The following is a 25174-nucleotide window of genomic DNA, read 5'->3' on the forward strand; positions in this document are numbered from 1 at the left end:
CCTCATGCGCCCCATCTGTCCACTAAAACGCCCCTTTCTTTGTCAAATCAGTGAGGGGAGCTGGTAACTGCGAGAAGCCCTTCACGAACTTCCGGTAGTAGGTATAGATCAATGTTTTAAAACTCCAACTCCGGTTCGGAAACAGCCGAGGGTTGGCTCCGACTCCGACTCTGACTCAGTATCGACTCGGCCAGTTTGATTTCAATGACTAGGTCGTTGTAAAAAGTACATTTAATATTTTTTTTTAATAAAAAACCATAATTTTAAAGATTTTCATTCATGTTTCCAAACACAAATCCTTAGAATATAGAGATAAGACAACATATGATCAAAGTAGGCTCATGAATATATCCATTATATCAAAATGGCACCCAATGCATGATGATATAGAGATCAAAACAAAAACACATAACCAAGGAGGCTAGAAATGGCCTCTACAAATGATGATCAAGTTAAAATTTGCTTCAATGAGATTACAAAGTGAAAAAGTGCTCTAATGAAGATATAAACTTGTAACCAATATATCAAATATCACTTGTTAACCAAGATTACAAGATCCAATTACCAAAGAACTTTAATTTTATTCAATGAGACGATTATGGCAACGATAGCAACATCTCCTTATCACTTATGTATGCTTATTAGAAATTCTCTTTCAATTGCTAGATTTGCAAATTAGAACAAGAGAGGTCTACAAAATTGCAAGAGCACAACTACAAGCAATAAGATGAGATTGCTAACAGCAAGACAAGTAAATGACATGCAACAAAAAGATTCAACTATGCAATGCAATTTGCAAGAGAGAAATTCTTATGCAGACGAGATGCAACTAGAGTCTAACCATGCACAATGAGAGAGAAGAAAGGTTAGTAACTGTAGGACACCTAATCCTCTAAGGGTTGGTGTGGAAGCTGAACAACCAAGAGGAGTCCAAGAGACCACTTGGAATATGAATCCAAGGGTCACAACATGTACTATAAATGTATATCATTTGTTAATAATAAGTGTACTCTCCAGCTTATCTTTAATATTCTGTTGCTACCATGTGTGTGCTTAACATGGTATCAGAGTTGGATGGTCATTCCTGGCCCTCTGCCAGTTAAATTTTCTATTTTGAAACCCTTGTCAGCTATATTTGAGTTGGGTTCTCTCCTTACAACCTACCATCTCTGCCCATTCTTTCGAAATAACAAAAAAATGGGCGTTTTCCCTCATATTCAGATATGTCACCTGTCTTTCTGTTCGATTCTATAATTCATGTTTTGTACGTTTGAATGGTGCTTTTGAGCTCTGCGTTAAGCAGTTGCGCATTGTTTTTTGAAAGGGTCATTGAATGAATTGTTGGTTGAGCTATTTGCCATGAATTGAATGTTGTGTTGATGTACCTGACACGTTTAAATACCTGAACGTTGGTGATTCCCTGTGCATGAATATAATGCTCCTTCCCTCGGGAATATCAACGCCATTCTCGCTGCCATTCTGCTGAGCATAGTAATGCATCCCATATGTAACGCCAACCCGATTCAGTACTCCAGTCCTCTACATTCATTTATTGTGTAGCTCGTCAGTTTTTCCTCTCAAAGACTTCGAAACCTATTCTGGGTTGTCTTGTCATTAAAAAAATTAAAATATATATATATATATATATATATATATATATATAAAAAAAATAAAAATGTCCTTTGTCCACTCTTGAAGTCATCTCCTACGATGATACTGTTCTTTGTAATTGCTAAATCGATCAATCCTGGAACGAAGGTGTTTTGAGGACTGTCGTTTATGAAGGGAACATTCCCTCTCTTGCATTGAAATGTCAGATTGTTGTTGCTATGTTGTAGTCATATTCTGTGTTGAAGAATGAACTGGGAGAGGAGGTGTAGTCAGTTCTCCAGCTCTGTGTCATATGCGATGTGACGGCCTGGCCGGAGTTGGCCTTCAGTTTATGAATGTCCCCGTTGGATATAGTTTGAACATTATAAGAGAGGTATTGAGCCTGAGAACATAGAAGAGTTATACAAGTCAGTGCACGCTGCAATTCGAGCAAACCCAACAATCAATATGTTGGGAATGAGGAGGCCACTGGAGAGGACTACAGTGTTGAGTCAAATGATTCAAGGAGGCCATTCAAAGCTTTGTTGGACATAGGTCTTGTGAGGACCACCACTGGCAACAGAGTTTTCGGAGCTCTGAAGGGTGCTTTGGATGGAAGATTAGATATTCCTCATAGCAACAAGCATTTTGCTAGTTATAACAAGGAAAGCAAGAGATTGGATGCTGAGGTCCATCGAAAGTATATGTTTGGAGGTCACGTCGCTTTATACATGAAGACATTGAGAGAAGATGAGCCAGATAAATATCAATCACAGTTTTCTGAATATGTTAAGAGAGAAGAGCCCCAATAGCACCAACGACACAATCTAAACTTGCAACTAAATTCTCTTACAAAAACAGCTGCCTGAGTCTGGAGAATCAGAAGCACCGCAGAACAGCTTCGCAGCGGCGTGGAGAGCAGAGAGACTCTACATTACGTCCGAAGTGGAATCGATTGAATTGAGTTGGAACACACAGTTACAAAGATACTCTATGGAAGCTGAAGTGATTGAGTTGAGTTGGAACGCATAACTGCAAACATACTCTTTGTATTCCACAAAGCCCAACGCTTGTTGTAGGCTTGAGATTTCTAGCAGCATTACTATAGAATGATCATGGTTATGGCAGCAGAAGAATTCAAACGATTGTCTGTAGTCTAAGGTTGGGGATTTTCCAAAGATTCGACTCCTAATACTTGTGTCTGTGCCTAAGCTTACGGTAGACCTGAACTCTTATATGAACTTTGTAAAGGAGGTGAGGTATACCAAATCTCAACTCTTTGTCATGCGAGTACGAGGTATGAACGTTGGTTTTGCAAAATCATGTGGTTGTTGACTGTTTCCCTTGGAATCCTTAATTGAAGGGGCGTTTCTTGATAAAAAAGTTGTTAATAGAACATAAGAAGTCGATTGCATAGATTGTGATTGGCAGAGACAAAATAGTGCTTTCTGTCCCGAAGACTTCCACCGTAACATGAAAATGCCATTGGCGGTGACAACGATGGTAATTGTTTGAAACTTTGAACTGTACTCCAGAAGACGTCGTTCATTACGTTCTTGACTTAGTTGGTAATGCAAAGAACCTATTTCCGCGTCCAACCTGTTTGCTCCAACTTATTAATTGTAATTTCCCACGGGTGCTGTAAGGATCAAAAGTGAGTTCTCTTCCTATTTCCAGTAGCAGTATATGGTGCATTATTTTGCGTTCGGGCTATTACAAAGAGGAAGTGATACATTATTTGGAGCATGATGTCAGCTTGAATGGTATGTATACTTGTTGCAACTGATCTGTGGTGTGTGAAAGCCGTGATATATGTATGTGGAAGATTGTGCATGGTTCATTGGTATCTTTCTATGAAGACTGTAATTTGGTATGGGTATGTTGGCTCACATATATGATGCATGGTTGATGTGTGGCTACTATTTATATCATTGAAACATATAAAGTCAAATTACAACGTTATTTTGGAGATAATTGCAGAAATATATCAGATTTTTTTTACTATTTTGGGCCCAGTTCCACCTCTATCTCTTGGGATTTATTTTATCAATTGAAGCCATAATAAAAGAAGCTTAAAGAACAATGGTGCATTTCTAGTTGAAATCCTTTGAGGTCTTCATTTTTGCTGAGACAATGGCTAGAATCAATGATTTTTTAGAGCTATTGAGCACATTAATGTTGTCTACTGTTGAAGACACGGTGAAGGTCAACAAAGACACTCTCTTTGACATCCAAACCTGTCTACAAAATGCACAGGAAAACATTGATTTTTTGCAGCTTGAATCTCAGCTACAACGAGCAAAATTACAACAATGCAGTCATCATTCTGAACCTGTTTCTGTTCAGAAGATTGAAATAGACTCCCATAAACAGCAAGACAATAATGTTACAATTGATTCAGATCCAGTGCCCAATAAAGCAGCAGTTGTACATGCAGATGCAGAAATTCAGTCTGCATTTCCTAAGCCCATCATCAGACCTTGGGAAGAGCTTTTCCACAACAAGCACAGAACTGGTCTTGGATATGACAAGAACGTGTCCTTTCATATCCCAGATTACTCAAATCCCATCCAGTTTCATAATGCTGGATTCCTTCATGACAGTTCACCTTCAGCTGTTCCAGATTCTGCTCCTCTTCCACAACAACAACAACAAATTGTGAAATGCCAACAATGTGATTGAGTTGGCCATATGAAAGATCACTGTTTTGATCTTCATCCATGTAAGCACTATCATAAAACCAGTCATTCTTTAAACAAATGCTTTAGAAACAAACCTCCTGCAAGAACAAATATTAATCTTGGATGGATCGCTTCTTGGCAATGGGCATCAACAGCCAAGAAGATATTCCAGTCACGTGTCAGAACTTGTTCTAGAGTACTGAACAATCTTGCAATTGAGTTTTCTCCATCATCTCACCTTGTATCCGACAAGGGGGGAAATGATGGTCATCTACAAGCTTCAAAGCCACATCAAGTGAGCCTGAGCCACAACCTGCCACACCAGATTCAGAGTTGTAGCCAAAGACAAATATGCCCTTGAGCATGCCTTCACTCGGTGATACCTCTTCAAAGAATTGGGGACACTTCCTCTAGCAGAAGACTTCATCTTCTTGCCAGTTTTGGAAGAGTTCTAGGAATTGCATTAAGCATTCCAGAGTTGGTGGTAATCCTTAAACCATCACAGGTTGAGACCTCCCTTTTCAGGTTGAGGTTCTCCTTTTATGCGGGGTGAGACCTCCCTTTCATGGTTGAAGGTTTCCCTCTTCAAAACATCAGGAGCACTTCCTCTAGCAGAAGACTTGAGCTTCATGCCAGACTTGGAAGAGTTCTGGGAACTACACTAAGCGTTCCAGTGTTGGTGGTCATCCTTAAACCACCGCCCTTATACCAACATTTCAGAGAGCACATTCAGCCTAGTGCTACCATGCATTTTTTGCACATTTTGTATTACAACTCTCTTCTTGGACTCATACATAACCCTTCGGATTAAGGGGGGGAATGTTGGACACCTAATTCTCTAAGGGTTGGTGTGGAAGCTGAACAACCAAAAGGAGTCCAAGAGACCACTTGGAATATGAATCCAAGGGTCACAACATGTACTATAAATGTATATCATTTGTTAATAATAAGTGTACTCTCCTGCTTATCTTTAATATTTTGTTGCTGCCATGTGTGTGTTTAACAGTAACCAAACAAGGCTATCCTTGACAAGACAAGAGAGAAACCAATAGCAATGATAATATCTTATGAGTCCGCTGCCCATATGCTATTGAATTTGTCAAATATGCATTAGACATTCAGTGCCACTGTCAACAAAGATAAGATTGTTGTCGCTTACTGCCAATGTATGACAGTCCACTTAAGATTAGATCAATGACAAACACAAGTGAGGAAGAGCCAATGCACAACAATCACGTCAGATGCCAAGAGCACTTATGCTAGACCTTAGAAATATTGCTACAAACTCAAATCATACCTCTAAACAATTTAATCAGTCAACTGTAGCAATGATATCAGTCCTTAAAATCAAGGTTGGCCACAGTGACTGAGCCAGCCGGGTTGTTACCGAGCTGGCCGAGTCGGTCACTGGCTCGGTCGGCTTGGTAACAACTCGGCCAGCTGAACCGTTTCAGCCATTGAGCCAACTCGGCCAAGCACTTGCTCGGTCTGGCTCGACCATTTCGGTTTCGACTTGGCCGTTTCATAAAACATTGGTATAGATGCCCAAAAAACCCATCAACTCTGTCATATTCTGGGGCTCTGGCCAATCCCGGATGGCCTTGATCTTCTCCTCATGGACTCTCACGCCATCCTCGCCAATGATGTGGCCTGGATAGAGCATCTCTGTCAAACTGAACTCACACTTGGACAACTTAGCATAAATCTACTGCTCCAACAAAATACGTAACATTGTCCCTAAATGCTGCAAGTGTTCCTCCCAGGTTAGGCTGTAGATCAATATATCATCGAAGAACACCAACACAAACTTCCGCAACTACCACGAAATACGTGGTTCATGCAGGATTGGAAGATGGATGGTGCGTTGGTAAGCCCGAAGGGCATAACCAAGAACTCGAAGTGCCCATAGTGGCACCTGAAAGCTGTCTTAGGGACATCTTGGTCCCTCACCCTCCTCTGGTGGTACCCCAAATGCAAGTCAATCTTGGAGAAGAACTTAGGCCCCCTCAGCTTGTCCATCAATTTATCTATGTGTTGGATGGTGTAACGATTCTTCATGGTCTTCTTGTTGAGGGCCCGATAATCTGTGCACATGTGTAAGGACCCATCCTTCTTCTTCACCATGGCAATTGATGAAGCAAAAGGGCTAGAACTAGGCCTGATGTGCCCAAGTGCCAACAACTCATGAATGGCCCTCTCAATCCCATCCCTGTATGCCTTGGGATGTTTGTAAGGTGTTGTGATCACAGCTTGTATCCCCACATCCAACTCAATTGTATGCTCAAAACCTCTATCAGGTGGTTCCCCGGGCGATATGTCTCCAAACACCACTATCTGGGTGTGGTGGTTTGGGCTGACCCCTAGCCTCAGAAACCCTCAACTCCACGACCCACTCAACAACACCATGCCTTAGATCAACTTCCATCCTGTGGGCTGAAACAGTCTGTGGAGGGTAAGAGTGCATACCCCTCAGCAAAACCAATTTTCCATCTGACCCTGTGAATTCCATCTCCAACTTCCTCTAATCTGTAGTGACCCAGCCAAGCGAATAGAGCCACTAGACACCCATGACCACGTTGGTGTCTGACACGTCTACCACAAAAAAGTGGTTTGTCACTGAATAGTTCCCCATGGTGACTGTCAAGGTGAGAACATAGCGAGTGCACTACATGGTTCTATCTCTCAGCACAAGAATCGAAAATCCCTTAAACTTCTTGGTTGTGATGCCCCTCCTTTGAACCATCTCTGCATCGATGAAGTTGTGGGTAGCCCCACTATCCACCAAAACTGAAACACGTTGCCCTTGCAACATGCCCCTGATCCTCAAGGTCAAAAACTTGGGTACCCCCCGCAAAGATGCAAGGACTCCTCCTGCTGGTGCGAAAGGAGCTCCCCTTGGTGGTGGTGGCCCCCTCTCCACACGTGCTACATTCTCATCTCCACCCACTTCCAGCTCTACATCGTCATTGAGGTCATTGTCGGAAAAGACCTCAATGTACAGGGCCTTGCCTACTGTGCATCTATGGTTTGGTGCCCATGGTACCTGACAAGTGAAACACAACTTCCTCCTTCCGAGGTGTTAAAATTGGCAACTAGGGCCAAACTCCATGTGGGTCTACTTATTTATGGCAATTGATATTTTTCTTGGATTCCTCTCGTTGAGAGGTGTAGGATTTCCGATTCCAACATGTATTCATACATATATGAATTTATTTGTGTTATGTGACAATTCGTCAAGGTCGACCAACAACCAAATTACCCTCATCTACCCTCAACGTTTTACTATAAATAGAGGTGGCCTTCAAGTCATTTAGTCACTCATGTCTTGTGATTTCTTCCTCTCCATTCGTTTGGGTTTTGGTGGAAGGAGAAGTCACCAAGAGTATATGCTACCCTAATGTAAAAGTCCTAACGTAGTCAATGAAGTAACCTTAACGCTGTCATGGAGGACAACCCTTAACACGGTCATGGAGGAGTCTAAGAAAGGTTCCTACGCTGTCCTAAAGGAGACCTTTCTACGCAGCAAGGAGAAGCCTATATACGCTGCCAATGGATGCTCCAAAAGGAGCCCTAGCTGTAGTCTTCTTCTCACACAGTTAGACGCAGTCCTAATGAGAGGATATACCCTAGCCGCAGATAATAATGAGGGCTCTTCGCTATCAAGGAAGGAGCTCTATAAACACTATCCTAATAGAGGATGATCATCACATTGATAAGAAGGCTTATCACAGTCATAGGAGAGGCTTTAACACAAGTAAGGAGATGCCCTAGGAGCAGTCACAAACTCGAATGTGTGGAACAGGTCTGGATACATTCTTGAATGGATCTGACTTCTTGTTGACAACCTCGGCATCAATGATAAGTTAACCTCACATGACAAGGAGTAGTATCCTATCTCAACATATGTCTAGACAACATACCTGTAGGTGCTAACTTGTCTCACAATCAAATGGATGGCGCAGAAGGCCTCAAGACCTGTAACAAGAAGTAGTATAGTCTCGGCATAGCTACAATCTTGGATGTAGGATCTCGGTGACTAATGCAGTCATGGATGGAGCAGAGATTCGTATTATAGAGGACAATTTAGGATGTCCTTCTCGGAGGTTTGATATCTCGGATGAGGTACAGTAAGGTACCTCTGCTATATCATATTTACAAGTTACAACTAGCTACTTTGCGAGGCTGCATGCCATGGCGAGCAACTAACGTTGTTCCATGACAGTATTGCAGTATGCAACATGTAGGTGACAACATGATGGATGCAACATGATAAGTGTAGCATGGTGCAACATAGTGATGATGAAGTGCAACATGATGGGTGCAACACAGTGATGATTGGATGCAGTATGATGAGTACAACATAATGAAGTGCAGCATGAATGGTGCAACATAGTGATGATGAAGTGCAACATGGTGCAACATAGTGATGATGAAGTGCAACATGAATGGTGCAGTGTAGTGATGATGAAGTGCAGCATGAATGATGCAACTTAGCGATGATGAAGTGCAGCATGATGGGTGCAACACAATGATGATGGATGCAATGTGATGAGTGCAACATAGTGTAATGAAGTGCAACACAGTGATGGGTGCAACACAATGATGGGTACAACATGGTGATGGCATCACCTGTGTTCAAATCTGCTACCTCATGTGTCATCTTCCTAGACAAGATCTCTGCTCTTATTTTGACAAGTCAAAATGTTGACTTCAGATGTATATATACTATCTCTCTCTCTGCTGAACTATTGAAGAACATAAAAAGAATTGATCAAGGGTTTCCCCACATTGGGGTTTGTCCCTGGCTAGCGCCACATCTTGTGTCCTCTTGTCTTGGCTTGTCTTCTATGATTTATGTTTATGTTCTATCTGCATTTTAGTATCATACTAAATGTGATTGCTAATTTGGAATTGATATTGAGTTAATGTGAAAAATTGAAGTAAATTGCTCTCAACATAGAACATAACTAAAATTAACATGGTATCAGAGGTGAGGTGAAGACAAAGCCCAAGCAAGAGTGAAAGAGCAATCACTGAAGACAGTTGGACAAGGTCAAAAGACTCAATGGGTTCTTCATCCCACTTCAAATTCACCAAGGGTGAAGTTGAATCAAAGAAGATTATCAGAGTGGCGCATCAGAAGCATCTTGTGGCCTACCTATAGGTCACTTCAATGGGAAGTCCGGATCTAAGGGTGGAAGGAAAGGCAGATGCCTTGCTTGCAATGAGTTTGGCCAGTATGTGAAGGAGTGTCTGAATAGAAGGGACACATCACTTGATGATGATAACAATCATTCTAGGGCATCTTCAATGATCGGAGGAATGCCAGGTACAATGGCAAAGGAAAAAGGAATGCAGGTCATCAAGGAAATGGCCAACTCTTCAAGAAAGCAAGGAACTCCAGGTATGAAGAATCAAATGTTGTTTCTGATAAGCAAAAGGAGCATTAACTTATATTGCCCCCCTCCACTACTTCTCCTCCGCACTCTTAGGGAATCTGGCTTATTGATTGTAGTGTTTCAAGGCACTTCATCGGATAGAAGGAAGCTCTATCTAATTTGATAGAGAAGGGAACAATCGTGGAGATTATTCTTGAAGACAATGCTGCTTACCCCGGAAAATGTATAGGGAATGTTACCCCTTAATTGAATGAGGGTAACTCGATTCATTTACAAGAAGTTCTTTATGTACCCGATCTCAAGAAGAACCTGGTGTCCATTTCGACAATGGAAGTCAAAGCTTTCAAGGTGGCATTCATCGATAGAAAGGAAGTCCATTGGGGACCATGTCGTGTGACACATATTTTCTATGGCACCGAAGGTCTACTCATCTTCATTGTAAGGCCCTAGTCGACATGAGACAGATGGTGACAGGGATGCCTGAATTCAAAGAAGAGCATGAAGGTATATGTCCGAGATGTACCGAAGGAAAACTTACAAGGGGACCATTGCCCTCATGTAATAGCAAGACCATGGATGTGGAACAACCCGAGGGGTTTGAGATTCATGATTGGGAATCTCATGTATGCAAGTTGAAAAAAGCTCTCTATAGTTTGAAGCAAGCACCCCGGGCTTGGTATGAGAGGATTGATAGCTATCTGATGAAGCTGAGAATCACTAGGAGTGAAGCCAATCCAAACCATTTCTTTAAGGTTGTAGATGATAGACCTCTCATACTGGTACCTTATGAGGACGATCTCTTTCTGACAGGTGCAAACTCTCTCATTTGCAAAAGTAAGAGGGAGTTGGATTTCGGATTTGGAATGGTGAACTGTAAGCCCGTGACTACCTCAATGAAGCCTAACTTTAAGAAGTTATGCGGTCGTGATGCTGGCCCTGATCTGGGAAATGCTTCTGAGTTTCATAAACTCATACTAGATTAGATTGCATTTAGATAGATTTTATTTTATGTATATATTTTATTATCATCATATAAAACCATGGTGATAAACAACACCTAGTGCACATGCTCCCAAACAAATTACTTGGATGTGTAGGTAACAGGTTTACCAGCCCAAGGATTGTTGGTGTTCTCATGAACTCCCCATTTGAGCATATGGATCATGCGCTCTATGGTGAGCTCATGTCCCCGAATTGGAGCTAGATGTTACCCATGAAAATGGATAACCTCATAGGAGAAAACTCTTCTCCTACATTTGACAACCATCTAGATAGCAAGCCAACTAGTAGCCCCTAATAACCGCCATTTGATGATGATATGCCTTTTCCATCTGCATTAGCCATATGCCTCTCCCCATCTGACACTTCCACTTGGATGAAGGTGGTATGCTATTCAAAAGGTATTTTGATCATTTTGCAATTGGGTGCTTATACTTGTTTGTTTTAGGCATTTAGTATGGATCAAGGGGTGATCTGGAAGATCAATCGATCTTGAATGTAAATTTGTTCTCTCAACTTGCCAGGGGGGTTAATCCTTAACTCTAGTCTAGTGGGACCTCCCTTGAGACCTTAGGGTTATAGGAGGGGCACTAGTTGGAAAAACCAGATTGAGATAACATGTTCATTATCCCCTACACCATACTTGACACTTTCCATCGCACATTATAAGCCCCATATACGACCTCCATTATTGAGGTCTATCTTGTTATTGGTTCATTGGGATTTGGCACTATCATTTCCTGGAGGTTAATGTAGCTAAAAGAATGGAAAAGCATATCATGGACTCAGGACTTGGGACATTGGTCTACTTTGACCAAGAGTAGCCTGAGGACTTAGGATATTGGTCTAATTTGACCCAACATAGAGGACACTTGATGATGGCACCACTGGACCGAGCATGCCCTTAGGCTGGCCTTGACACTACTTGATGGACATCCCATGATTTAGAGCTCAAATGAGAATGGTCTTCCATTGAGAGATTAGGGAGGGTTTGTTGCACTTAAAAAATCCCTAACGTTGGAGAGAGGAAGCCTTGTTTTGACCGTTGGAGACCCATGGAGATGACATGCAGACACCCTAGCTAGATTTGGGACCCGAGGAGGGTTTGAGGGACACTCCTCAAATCATGGATGATCTTGGCACTATGACGCTCGTTTAGACCTCACTTCACCATGGCAAGGCATTTGGAGTTTTAAAAGGGCACGGCATCAACATTTTTGAGGTTATGGCTCACACACATGGCCATTTATGGCTTGTTTTATCATTAAGCTAGTAGGTTGGGTTGTAACCCAAGGTCTAATTCACGCCAAACTTGTTTTACGGGCTTTCATTAGTTAGAATTCTTTGAGGTAGACCTCATATAAATGGAGGTCACCTCATTTTCATTTTTCATCATCACTTGTGGATAAATTCGGTCTCCTTAGAGGATTTTGGCCTATCTGAAGTAATCTTGTATACTTGTGGAGATGTGATCTATTGTGGAGATTTTGCTTTTGGAGACATTCTCTTGTTGTGGTGACATCATTTTGGGATGATAAATGATTGGTTCATGCATTTCTTGTAAGTGTTCTATATGTTTATTATCTTTTCATGGTTATTGTATGTGATGCAGGAGCATTCGGCTCAGAAATATCATTGTATTTTAGTGGATATAGGGGGTCTTGTGTTTTCAAGGAAGTTGGTTTCTTGAGTATTAAATTAATGTAATTATTAAGGTTTTTGAGTGATTTTAATGAGAGACATTAAGAATGGGATTTAATTAAGTATTGTGAGGCATATTTGTAAATGTTCTCGAATGTTGGAGAACATGACAGAATTAGGATAGTTGAGAGATTTTGAAATATTGTAAATCCTAGATTAGGAATTGGTTTCATGATTTTGGGGATTAAAGAGAATCCTTAGGATTTAGTTAAATTGTTGAGATCCTCAAGGGATCATTGAGAGATTTTAGAACTTGATGAGCAGATTAAGGATCTAAACTAGGAAATGGGTTACAAAACATTTTGTATAAATGTAAGCCTAAAAGGCATAGAAGAGGGTTAGCTAACTAGGAGTTAGTTCAAGAGTTTAGATAGGATTTGATTGTAAGCCTACGGGAAGATAGGAAAGGGAAAAAGCCACTGATCAGAAAATTATGCCAGAGAGGGAAACTCATTATGTAAATGATTGTTTATAAAGACAACGAATTCAATTCCTGAGTTGTGTGATGTGTGATAATTAATGAAATTATGGTTGTGTGTGAATTAGAGTCATTCTGCATAGTATATGTATGCAGGTGGAATTGAAGTAGAACGCAGAGAAGAAGTGGAGGATGAAGGATAGTGTTGGATCGTTGAATACGATTGAAGGATCAAAGTTGAAGCTCAGGAGTGACAACGTTTAAAATTACGCAGAAGTAAGTTCAGGAGGAAGTTACGTTGCAAAACAACTAGAGACCAGAAACCCTAGAGAACACCTAAGCCACAGAAGAACAGAGGAGTACAACAACCTGAAGTGATTGAATAATTTTAGAAAGGATAGGCGCATAAAGAATCGTATAGGCGAGAAGGATGAATAGACTAGAACACTGAGAACCCGCATGAAGGCAAAGAAAGGAAAGGAGGAATAAATAAAGTCTTGGATGCAATGTATGGATTGATCGAACAGAGCAAAGTCATTGAACAGTCAAGTCGCGCACAGAAGATCAACAACGTAGAAAGAATTAAACAAAAAAGAACAGTAGCCGTTGGATCAGTCAGATCAACGGACAAGATTGTGTGTGATAGATGACAAAGATCTTATCGCGCAAAATAAAGTCAAGAAGTGAAGGGGTCAAATTAAACCACGTGTTAGCTGAATAGTGGCGTGGTCTTCATAGGCGGTATGTAGTTTCTCGTGCAGGCTCAAGGCTATAAACAGTGTTTCTGAATTCTACGCGATTAGCCTTATGGGTTGACACGTAGCACACAGAGGAAAGAGAAAACCACTTTTCTTGCGTGCTCTCGGTCTAATATCGATCGTGCATGTAATCTGCGCGAGATTACACAATCACCGTTGGATTGAGGTAGGAGGAATAAACGGTGAAGGCTAGTTGGCACGAGTTATGACGCGACAACCGTTGGATCGGTCGAGACAAATCAATGGTGCGGATTGAACGCGATAAAGGGAGCATCGATATATGTGCAAAGATTTGAAGAATGGCGAAAAGGTAAGGTTAAGTGAGGTTTATGGTATATTTCTATTATATGGGAATTATAATAGAAATGAGCGGGTCTAAATGTATTAGGGGTTAAGTTCAAGTTAACCAAAGTCTAGAGACCATGGTATGGTTAATATGCGCAGGTAATAAGAATTAACTAAAGGTTATGAAGGGTCGTATAAGGTTCCGCTAAAGAGTTATTAAAGTTTAGACTTTGGAGAGTCAAATGAAATATTTATGCTTAAGGAATCAAACTTTGATAAAGTGGGTTTTTATCAGATATTATATTTTCGCTGGTTAAACCTCCATTTGTGAAGGTTTCCCTAAGTATGGAATTTTAGAATTCCTGGGACATGTATATGAGATGCAATTTTATATGCATACTGTGGGTATATGCGGCTTAGTGTGCATCATTATGGTGTTTGCAGCGTAGGTTGGCATTAGTATGGAATGGTGGTTGTTAGGATTTCTATGTGCGAGTTTTATTGAATATTTTTCTATGAAATCTTGGCAAAGTATTGTATGCATTATCCTAAGGAATGTGTGACAATCCCTCGAATGAATCTTCATGTTAATATCTCTTCAATAACTTTATCCCCTCATAAAATGATATCTAGGGTTTTGAAAACTAGGATTTTTCCTGCCCTTACTCCATACTAGGGTTTAATTTTTCCATTAGTAGGTCTCCCTTTAGATTCCATCACCTAAGGATCAAGAACTAGCCATTCACATAGGTGATCATGCCTCACAAAAACATTTTTCAACCTTACTTTTCTCCTTTTTCTTACATTTTCGGCCCTTTAAGGCAAGCTGTTAGGCTAGGCCTAGGGCCAAATTCAACTAGGAGGAGTGTGTTGGCCTTTGGGAGGGTCCTTCATGTGGCTTAAGCATCACTGCATCAAGATCCAACCTTTTCCATGGAAACTTCTTCCATTTTAGGGCTTATGTCACAAGCCCTAGGTAATTTTGCTTTAGGGTAAACCCTAACCTATCCTTAGGCTTCAACTTGGAGCTTGTTGTTCCAGTTATTGATCATACCTATCTTATCAATCCTTTTCTTGGCCTTATGCAACTTGGTAAACCTTTGTCCTTGCTTATTCAATAAGCCCTAGGTCGTAAGTGCCCTAAATAGGTCTCTGGGAGGCCATGCGTTACCTTGTATTTGGTGATTGAGCCTTTCCTTAAGCTGGGTGCCATTCTTGAGCCTATCCTATTCACCTCTAAGCCTTAGACTTTGAATATCTATTAGGTGGCCTATATAGGGAAGCCTCCCTTATGGTGAAAGTCCACTAAGGAGCAGGAGGTGGTGAGTTGTGGTGACAGTGGACCTCCACCTCATAGTGTTGTCCTTTGGTCCAACTCTTGTCTTGTGAGGCCTCTCATTAGACCTGCTAGATTTTGAGGCAACTAAGCCAACATATTAATTTGTGCTTTTTCCTATGTTAGGCTTAGTTACATCAACAACTTCCTCAACCTAGATCAAGTGCTCTAAGGAGTTGTGGGTGACTTTTGCACGCCTAGACACAAGGCCTATTCAGAAGTACTTGCCCGAGCTACAAAAATCAACACGCCCTCTTAGCGAGGGAGGTACTTCTGGAAGAAATTTCTCCACCTAGATTTGTCTCCATTCCCACCATATCATTCATTGTTGTATCTACTCCCTCTAAACTTGAATATTTCCTTGCTACTTGCTTTGGAATCTACACTAAAGCGTCGTTTCTCCCAACCATACTCCTAGGGGTCTGCTCCTTAGCATCCATTAATGTTAGTTCATACCAACTAGTTCTGATAGATCTGGAAGAGACCTCTTGCCCATTTTCTAGATTAGAAAATGAGTGTTGGGTCCCAACTCAGCCTTTAGAGCCTCCCGCTCAATCTTTGTTACTGACATTGATCCTTGATCCAAGATCCCCTTGGATCTGCTTACAGGATGGCCTTGCAAGCTGTACAATTTACCCTTCCTAACACCGAGCCTAACTGTTGTGTCCTGGGTAGATTCCTCTGAACATAGGAACACTCGTCCTTTCTAGAACTCAACATCATACCCTTCATCCTTTAGAGCTGAGACTGAGAGCAAGTTTGTCTTCAACTCTGGGACGTATAACACCTTTACCACCTCTAGAGATCCTCCTAATTCTAGCTGGAATAACATTGTTCCAACTTCCAACCCCTTTCACCACATGTATGGTACTCATACCAAATTTCACATGCATGTTTGAATCGATCTCTGAAACACTAAGGAATCCTTTCCTCATTCTTGTCATATGGCGAGATGATCCACTATCTACGAACTGTGCATCTCTTGTGACGGTTTCAGAAAGGCATGACACCAAGGCAAATTTCCCCTCAAACTTCTTAGCCAACTCGTCCATCTGTGCAGTGGTTGTCGTGGCTATCTTTCCCTTGCGCTTCTTTTTGTCTAGACACTGGCTCGCATAATTTCCTAGCTTCTGACATGTAAAGCACTTGACTTTGCTCATGCCCTTCTTCTTCCCATCTTGAGAGGATCCTACCTCTCCTTTCTTACATGACTTGAAAGAGCAATGTTCTCCTTATCCCTTTCACCTTTTACTTGGCTGCCATGAAGAGCCTCCTCACAAGTCTCCTCTTGGGTGAAGTAATCCCAGTACCTATCCTAGGTGGGGATATTCTCCTGTGCCACTACTCCTTTAATGAAAGTACCCCAATTCTTTTTGAACCCATTTAGAGTTGTCTTTACTAGTTTTGAGTTTGACATGGTCTCCCCTACTGTAACGAGCTCATCTCATACTTAAGAAATTCAAGTGGGATAAAAAGAAACAGTCTCATTCTTGGACATCTTGATGCCCCAGTTTCTCTCTCAGCACCATTTTTAGTTTTGGTTATCGCTTTTGTATAACTTGGTCAACGCCTCACACATTTTTTTGGCAGTTTTCTTCCCCAATATATGAGGAATAATATGGTCCTTCACTTCATCCAAGATAATCTTCTTGGCTTTCACGTCTTTCTTATTATGGGCAGCCAAAAGTGTTGCATTAATAGGGCGAATCTGAGTCTATTACAAACTCGCAGATTTCGTTCTCCTCTAACACCAACACAATCCTCTCCATCTAGATGTTGTAGTTAGACGACCCATCCAAATGGTCTTCAAACCTGAGACCAGTCACCATCCCTGTCCTGTTGATCAAACCCTGCTAAAAACAATTTCACTTGAAGAAGAACTGCACTCCTCACATTGTTTACTGATGTTTTGCATCTCCCCATGGGACACATTATTGTTGTGTCTTAGTGACTTCTTCAAGCCTCAACCAAATCCTTAATAGTTTCAGCTTCTCCACTTGGCTCGAGCCTGTTGGCTGTAGCTGTTGTATAAGCTTGTTGTGCTAACTCACTTAACAACTTGTCCTGCCAGCGTTTCCTCCACAACTTGACGACTTATTCGGCTTGCATTCTGTCAACCGTAATGTCCGCTAACCTCACGACCTCCAATGTTGACTGTGTGTTGTTAGCCTGTGACCTTGCTCTCTTTGTGTTGGTCGGTTCGACAGCCAATCCTTTGCTGACTGGGTTCTACTTAGTGCCTCAAGCTACATGATCTCGCTGTTTTGAATTTTCCTGTTAATTGTATCCTTGCTTGATTAGCTGCAACCCTGTTTGTTGTGTAGTAATCCTATCATCTATGAATCGATTCATACCGATGCCTTGTCCCTTTCCCCTGTGTGACACTTGCTGAGTGTGCCCTGCAGGCCTAGAGGCTCTCTACTGTTGTTGTCGTCCCTAGTTGACCAGACACACCACTGCTCACTATGATTTACCACTGTGTAGGACCAACACACCTACGTCTCTTGCCACCTCGACAACCCTGTCCATGTTTTGTTGTTCTCTACGCATGGTTCTTTGTAGTCGACCTTTGACACTGTTGCCGAATCACGTCCGCCCGTGCACTTGGCCTGGCCCTGTTTTCTTGTTGGTTGGTTAGTTGGCTGGGTTGGCAGCTAGGGTTGTGTTGTGGCTATCAGCGACCATAATCATCTATTCCCTTTTTTCTTTATATATATATATATATATATGTAGATATATTAAATGGGCCGCTTAAAATAAACTTCATCCTTTTTTTCAATTGTTTGTCGATTTACTTTGGCCCCTAAAAAAGTTTTTTCTCATACAATCGTGGTTGAACTTGGCTCTGATGATCCAGTACAAACCTGACACCTGTGATTCTGAGCTTGGTTTCCTTCAGAATTCTAGCTCTGATACCATGTTTGTTTTCCATGAACCCAACATCCAACATTTAATTCCTAGGAAAACTTACTGAATAAACACACTGCTAGGTTCCTAACAAAATATCCAATGGAAGCAATTAACAATCTCAATTACAATGATACAAACATTTTTTCCCAACGATTTTTTCATTAACTTATCCAAACTTATGTGGGCTCCCGTCCTAAGATAATGGCCCACTGAGAAAATACAGATACAATAACCAGGATCTGATCTAACAAATATGCCCTAGATCGATGGTCGAAATCTCCTACATATCTAGATCTCTATCCTCTCTACATTCTCTCGAACCCAACTCATTGTTGATTGATATGTTGCTCCCAATCTTGTGTTACTGTTGTGTGTCTATCTCCTCTCCTTAGCCTTGCTTTTATAACTTTACATTGAGCCAAAACTGTAATCCTAACCCTAATCTCAAAGTGATTGATGGCCAAAATTAGATCTCGCCTCACTTGAGATCAATGGTAAGATTAAAACTTATTCACTAAAGTAAATTTCTTTACTTTTCCTAAGTTTTTATTAGCTCAATATGCCAACATATTAATATGTGTTTTTTCCCAAGTTAGACTTAGGCTAAGTTACATCAGCAACTTGCTCAACCCAGAGCAAGTGTTCTAAGAAGATGTGGGTGAGTTTTGCACGTCTAGACACAAGGCCTATGCAGAAGTACCTGCCCGAGCTACAAAAATCAGCATGCTGAGCGGCATAGAAGAATACATGATTAGAGGAAAGGGAAATGCCTTACTAAAGTTAAGAGGTAAACAAGTAATGCTTAAAGATGTTTATTATGTTCCTTATTTCAAGAAAAATCTCGATTAGTACAAAGAAGCAAAGCCCACGCTTATAAATTTCAAAGATAATAGGTGTTTTATTGTTAATGAGAATAGCAAAAAGAGGGTTGCTATGGGTGTGGAAGAACAAGGCTTATTCACAAAAGGATGTTTGCTATGAGTGTGAAAGAACAAGGTATATTCATGTTAATTGCAGTTGAAAATGCATGATTGGTTCAGCAGAAAGATGTTTGTAATTTCATTGAAAACTCAGCCATAATGCTTAGGCCAGAGAAATGTCAGGTAAGATAGAGCTCATGAAATGAAGTTCTAGATGATGTTGCTGCAAAAAGAAGTCAAGATCAGCAAAAGAGAGAAGGAAAACAATGGTTATATTATGCATCATTTTCTGTAATTTATGAGAAGTAGATCCCCAGATAGGGTGAGATGAAGAGGTAAAGAAGACCATTAAGGAGGGTGAAAATGATGGTGCTTCCTTAGAAAAGCAAACACAAAATCTTCATATGTTGGACCACCAAGATTTTGAGGAGGTGAGTTCAGTGAACAAACCAAGTTCTATGTCAATGGTAGAAAGGCTTACTATTAAGCAAACATTGGCTGTCATTTCGTTGGTGAGTCAATGGTCAAACAAAAGGATGTTGAGATAAATTGTACTTCATCAACCTTGTCAGATATAGTTCGCTTCTGGTTGCTCTGCTTGAAGGTCTTATTTTGGAGTGGGTTGTAGACATCTTTCTTGTCCAAAGCTTTTGTCCTTTTATATTTTGAACAAACATGTAAAATGACCATTATGGCACATGGGAGGGTGTTAGAGATAATGGTCATATGGAAAACATAGTCATGTTAGGACTTAGACGAATGATAAAATCTCACTAATAAAATAAAGTAATTTGAAAATGAGGAATTTAATTTAGTAGTTAATGTAGTTGTTAGGTATTCAGGAGATACATAATGTATTTCTCTTCTCCTACTATGTAATAACACTATGCAATCATCTAACAAATGAATCCATTCTTTCATTATTATGTGTATTCCTATCCATGCATGTGCGTGGAAATCTCACACCAAAATGGTTTGTAGATAAATTGCAATTTTGACCTGAAAGAAAACAATTTTGAATTTTTTGTTGAAAATTTGGTAGCTATGGTTGGTATTTTCATTGGCAAATTGATGGAGAAAATTCATATTTTGATGTTTGACCAAGTCAGCGTAAAGTGCACAAGTCGGCCCCACATGTGGAAAAGCCACCTCCTAACACACATAAATATAACTTCGTTGGAGCTCTTTTGGCACACCTCACATCCATCCATTCAATCTGAAAATTACAGAACGAGTTCACACGTGCGAAGGAGACAAAAGGAGACTTTCTGTTTTGCATTGACCAGCCTCTATTCTTCTGTTTGACCAGCATTGACTTTGGAGAATTAGCTTCTGTTGACCGAGACTTTGACTGATCTGAGAAGGCTGAATTTGACTGTGGTTTGTTGACTCTTGGTTGACTGAGTTTTCTGTTCTGTTTCTGGGCTGTTGACCACAGGTCCTCTGTCCTTTGATTGAGAATTGCGGGTGCTTGTTTGACTGAAGTTTGACAGAATTTTGGCCCTCCTGGTCAAAGCATCCTCAGGCCAAAATTTGACCCTCTGTTGCAGACTTGACTTTGACCTGCATTGACTGTACTTTCTCTCTCCTCTGACTGGTTTGACAGTTGACTTGGTATTTGTTGAGGTCAGAATTTTGGAATTTTGTTGGAATATTCTGATGTACTTTTGATGAACTGAATTTCTCTCTCATAAGGAAATATTGGTTGGGTTTTCCCCTTGTGGGTTTTGCCCTGGCTGCTAGCCTAATTTCTGGTATCTCTTTTCTCTTGTTTTACTGTTCATTGTGATCTCTATTACTCTATTGATGAAAGTGAATAGTTGAAATTTTCATATATAACTACTTAATGATAGGAATGTTATAAGAAGTCAAATTGTATCATTGGAAGTAGTTATCAGTTTGAAAAATTGTACTAGTCTTGTTTGCACTAGTAAAATCAACATTTTTTTAAGTTTCCAATTGCACTAATCTACTAGTGATTCTCAGGGCAGGAGAACAAAGAGTTAAATGGATGAATCAATTATTGCTTGATTTTAGACTTTTGTGATCCATACTGATTTTGATAAATTCTTTCGGACTAATCACATTATGTTTTTTTGGTGACATTTCGAACCATCTAATGTGCTTTATCCTCAGGACAAAGGTCCTGAGGATGAACCACATTAGATGGTTCAAAATGTCACCAAAAAATCATAATGTGATTAGTCCGAAAGAATTTATCAGAATCAATTATTTTTATGGCTCAATCTGAGCTGTGAGTAACTCTGTCCTAGGATGGAAATTACTGGAAAAAGGTGGGAGTGTTGAGAAATTGGTGAATGGTGCTTCATCTATCATTACCAATTCTCCTCTCTATCCACTTCCATGCTTTTGACGCTTTTCTTTGATTTGCACTAACTGTTATTCAAGAATTTAATTCACATTATTGGAGTTTGTAGTTAATTCACATTAGGGAGAGTTATTGAACCTGCAATTGCTACTTGACAAACTTCTCTTACTTTGTCAGTAATAGACCATTTTGCTCATCTTTTCCTTCATTTGTGATCTTGTCCTTTTCTTTCACCAGCCCCACTATCTCTATTATGAGGAGATTACACCAAATCATTCAACCTGGTAGTGTGGCTTCGTGCTGTTTAATCAGTGATCAGCAAGCCACTGGATATGCATAGAATCCCTCCATGGTTAACGTCAACATCTGACAGACAGAAACCTGCTGAAAATGAGAGGCCATAAGATGAATTGAAGTAGCCCCTAACCCTATAATGAGGAATGTGAGAAGAAATGTGCATCTTTATGGTTCCTGCTTGATTCTACAATGCAAAAATTACTTTGTCAAAATGGCTTGTTTAAGCTACTCATGTTGTATCTCGTTGAATTCAGAGGTTTCATAATTTTTCATTTCAAAACAAGTTTTCTACATGTTTTGTTTCTGGATTGCATCATATATGTAAGTTATTACAGGTTCTATGTTTTATTTCCAGTTTAAATTGTGAAAATAACTATTGCTTGGACTGATTCACGTTAAGATGCATAAACTTTTGCAATGTCAGGTTGGTGTGTGGCGAGAAAGAATTATTGTATGCACAGGGAAGTATGGTCCACCTGCGGCTTTAGTGAAGGCTTTCTTAGATTCAGGAGCGAAAGCTGTGATTGCACCTTCTGTGGATCCTCCTGATTTACAACACAATGGTGCTCTAGATATTGGAGCTGGTCCCAGAGATAGAAGCAAACTTGAGACACGTTTTGTAATCAGAGAAGATGATGATGAGGAAGAAGCGGAACCGAGTAGTCCTGGCAGTGACTGGGAGGATAGTGATTTTGAGGGATATGAATATAAAACAGAGACACAGAATGAGGAAACTGATCTGTCTGGTTTTGTTTGTACACTTTATGATAATTTATTTCGTGAGGGTGTGAGAGCTGACATTGCACTGCAGAACGCATTGAATTCACATCCAAAGCAGCAATATACCTGTCATCTTCCAAATATGTGATGTTTATTTTAGGATATCCAATTTTGGGAAGTCACAACAAAATAATTAGATGTAAGCATTTGCCTTGTAAAACAGGGTGCAGAAGGAAGATCTGTAACAAATGGGTAATTTTGTACTCTCCATTTTCAGCAGTCACACGATTCTCTTCCAGAGATAGAGGCAACGTTCAAATTTACTGTAGCCACTGAATTTTTCTTCAGATACCAATGCTCTGCTTTATGCAGTGTCTCTGGACCAACTGGGCACATCAATTTGCTTTTGCTCCATTTGTGAGGCCAAGGGAAATTGGATTCTTGTGCAAAGAACACGAGGCTGTTTACTGAAGAGTACTTGTTTAACTCATTAAAATAGAGGTGTCATTCATAGAAAAGTTAATATACAGTGCACTAAAGGCTAACCAAACAGTTGCAGATATGAATGAAATACACAACTACCTCTCCATCAATGTGAGTTTGGACATATATACTCAAGGCTCTACTTCTTACCTTGTTTTGTAGGGAAGATGTTGACATATTTCCCCAATTTCAGATATTTGATACAGATGCATGGATACCAACTTGTTTATGATTTGTGGTATGATAACGTGGGCTTCAGAGTTGGGGACAATGACCAATGAGATCCATTGAGCAAGAGCACTTATCTAAAATGTTATTCCTCAACTTCAACTATCTGCAAAAGATGAATATACTTTTATTTTTACATTAAAAATGCAGCAAACATTATAAGTCAATATACATGTACATCAAGATTGACACTTCCAAGAGCAATACCATGGGCACACCAAATCCCGATTTCTGTATAAGCATCGGGAAGTAACATATCTTCTTTGAATCCAACTTGAAGAGTATCTGTATCATTCTAAAAAAATAATTGTCCTGGGTGAAATCTGGAGAGCTACATTTAGAAGCTTCTTCCAGGTCAAATGAACTATTTACCTCTTTCAAAGTTGCTTAACAACAACGTTGACAAGCAAAGGAGATGCTTGTTACTCTGATGATATCCCACATATGAACAAATATCTGAAATGATCTAACATAATGCAGTAAAATCATATAGGTTAATGGTATATAAGTCTTTGAGAATTATTACGAGGTCTTAATGACAAGCCCTCTTTTGCAGTATTGTCTCACAAATTGCCCCATGTATAAAAGTTGTCCTTTGCTAATTGTGTTCCATGTAGGAAAGTTTTCCATTTCCAATTGATTCTTTGCAAAGCAAAGAATCAACCTTAGTATTTTTCTTTTTGTCTAAAGAGTCCAAATTGATCTTGCAACCAAATTTTATTATTGACGATAGTCCAGACAGTCCTAATGCCATTGCTTGGAAACCAATTACCAAGCTTGCCATATCCTCTCGAGAACACAATTTTGAAATCTTAAAGGCTTCAACCGCACAAACTATATCAGTGTGTAGTATTCTAAACACAATGCTGCACAATTATTTGCATTACTGCTCTTGTCACTACCAATCCATCTGGCGGCTATCATAGTACCTTCAACACTTGCATATGTATCACACCAATCACTTCATCCATTTTGGTGCACTTTGGCTTAAATGCAATTGTACTGACAAACCAAATGAGAGCCCCTTTTCTTGCCTTGCATCCCCAAAAGAAAACATTGAAGAAACATTTCCATTTGCATGTACCCTATATTAGCACAAAAGAGATAAGAAGGGTACAAAACATGACTTGCAACCATGATTCTATCTGTGATAACACCGTGTAGGAGGAATTTCTTGGGCAACACAACCTTGAGGCTTGCTTTTAATTTTATGCAAAATTTAGTCCCTAGGAGCATATACATGCACATCAATGGCCAACAAAATGCATGAATATTGGGCAACGTGTCCAAGCTAAATAAACTTATATTTCCTATCAAGCCAAGCGGGTAATCGTCCTTCACTATAATAAGTGACTTAGTGTTTTATCACACATGATGGCTCTGATTATTGGGGTGAAAGTGTGGAAGTATTGCATTGCACCTTAAATGGAGTCATATGATGATTTAAAAGTGAGAGCAAAGTCATCAACAAAATGGACTTTTTAATAATTGCTCATCATCAGAATGGGCATTCCTTCGAATTTAAGCTTAGATACAAGCAACTTAAAGAAGATAACATAGAACATTCTTTTACTTGGAATCCTTTAGAAACATCATGGAACTTCCCCTCATTTTGAAGATCGTATCAAGTGTAAATAGGATAGCATGGAGAGTGTAGCTTGCCGCGATTTCAATGGATAGGGTTAGCACATGCAAGTTTGATATCTTATCCAAGCATGTACTTCTTCAAATTTAATTTTCATCATTCTATGGTGAGAAAATAGTCTATCTAAAAAGTCAAAGTATAGAATAATTTAGTTAGGTATGTTTAAAACATAATATAAATTAGTTATCTACTTCCACTTGTCATTCTTCTCAATTTTGTAATATCCCAAACGAGATATTTAGCTAATTTTGCAGAAATGTAACTCAACCAAAATTTTTCCATAAAATCACCATTCAATTAAAAGAAGATTTCCATCTAAAATATTACTAATAAAGTGCATGCAATTCAATAATACGATGAAAAAAAATAATCTAAACTTTTATTATAATAGAAAATGGGGTTTACATGTTCATACAATAAAATCGCTGAGATCGAAACTGGCCTCAAGAATCTGCTCCAATGTTATGTTGGCCCT

The 25174-nt window shown here is 39.9% G+C and overlaps 1 protein-coding gene across 4 annotated transcripts in view; it reads left to right on the plus strand.

The window, feature by feature from the left end:
- Positions 1 to 23041, plus strand: part of LOC149141938 (phospholipase A I-like protein) — a 213942-nt gene extending 190901 nt beyond the window's left edge. For all 4 annotated transcript variants that reach the window (XM_089449992.1, XM_089449991.1, XM_089449989.1 and 1 more), the window contains one exon: positions 22048 to 23041. In XM_089449992.1, coding sequence (XP_089306118.1) covers positions 22048 to 22491 — 444 coding nt within the window. In that variant the 3' untranslated portion in view covers positions 22492 to 23041. The remainder of the gene's footprint in view (positions 1 to 22047) is intronic.
- The last annotated feature ends 2133 nt before the right edge of the window (positions 23042 to 25174 follow it).

The sequence above is a fragment of the Pinus tabuliformis genome, chromosome X (assembly GCF_031772625.1).
Source record: "Pinus tabuliformis cultivar Carrire ecotype Pingquan chromosome X, CPIR1, whole genome shotgun sequence".
Classification (NCBI taxonomy): domain Eukaryota; kingdom Viridiplantae; phylum Streptophyta; class Pinopsida; order Pinales; family Pinaceae; genus Pinus; species Pinus tabuliformis.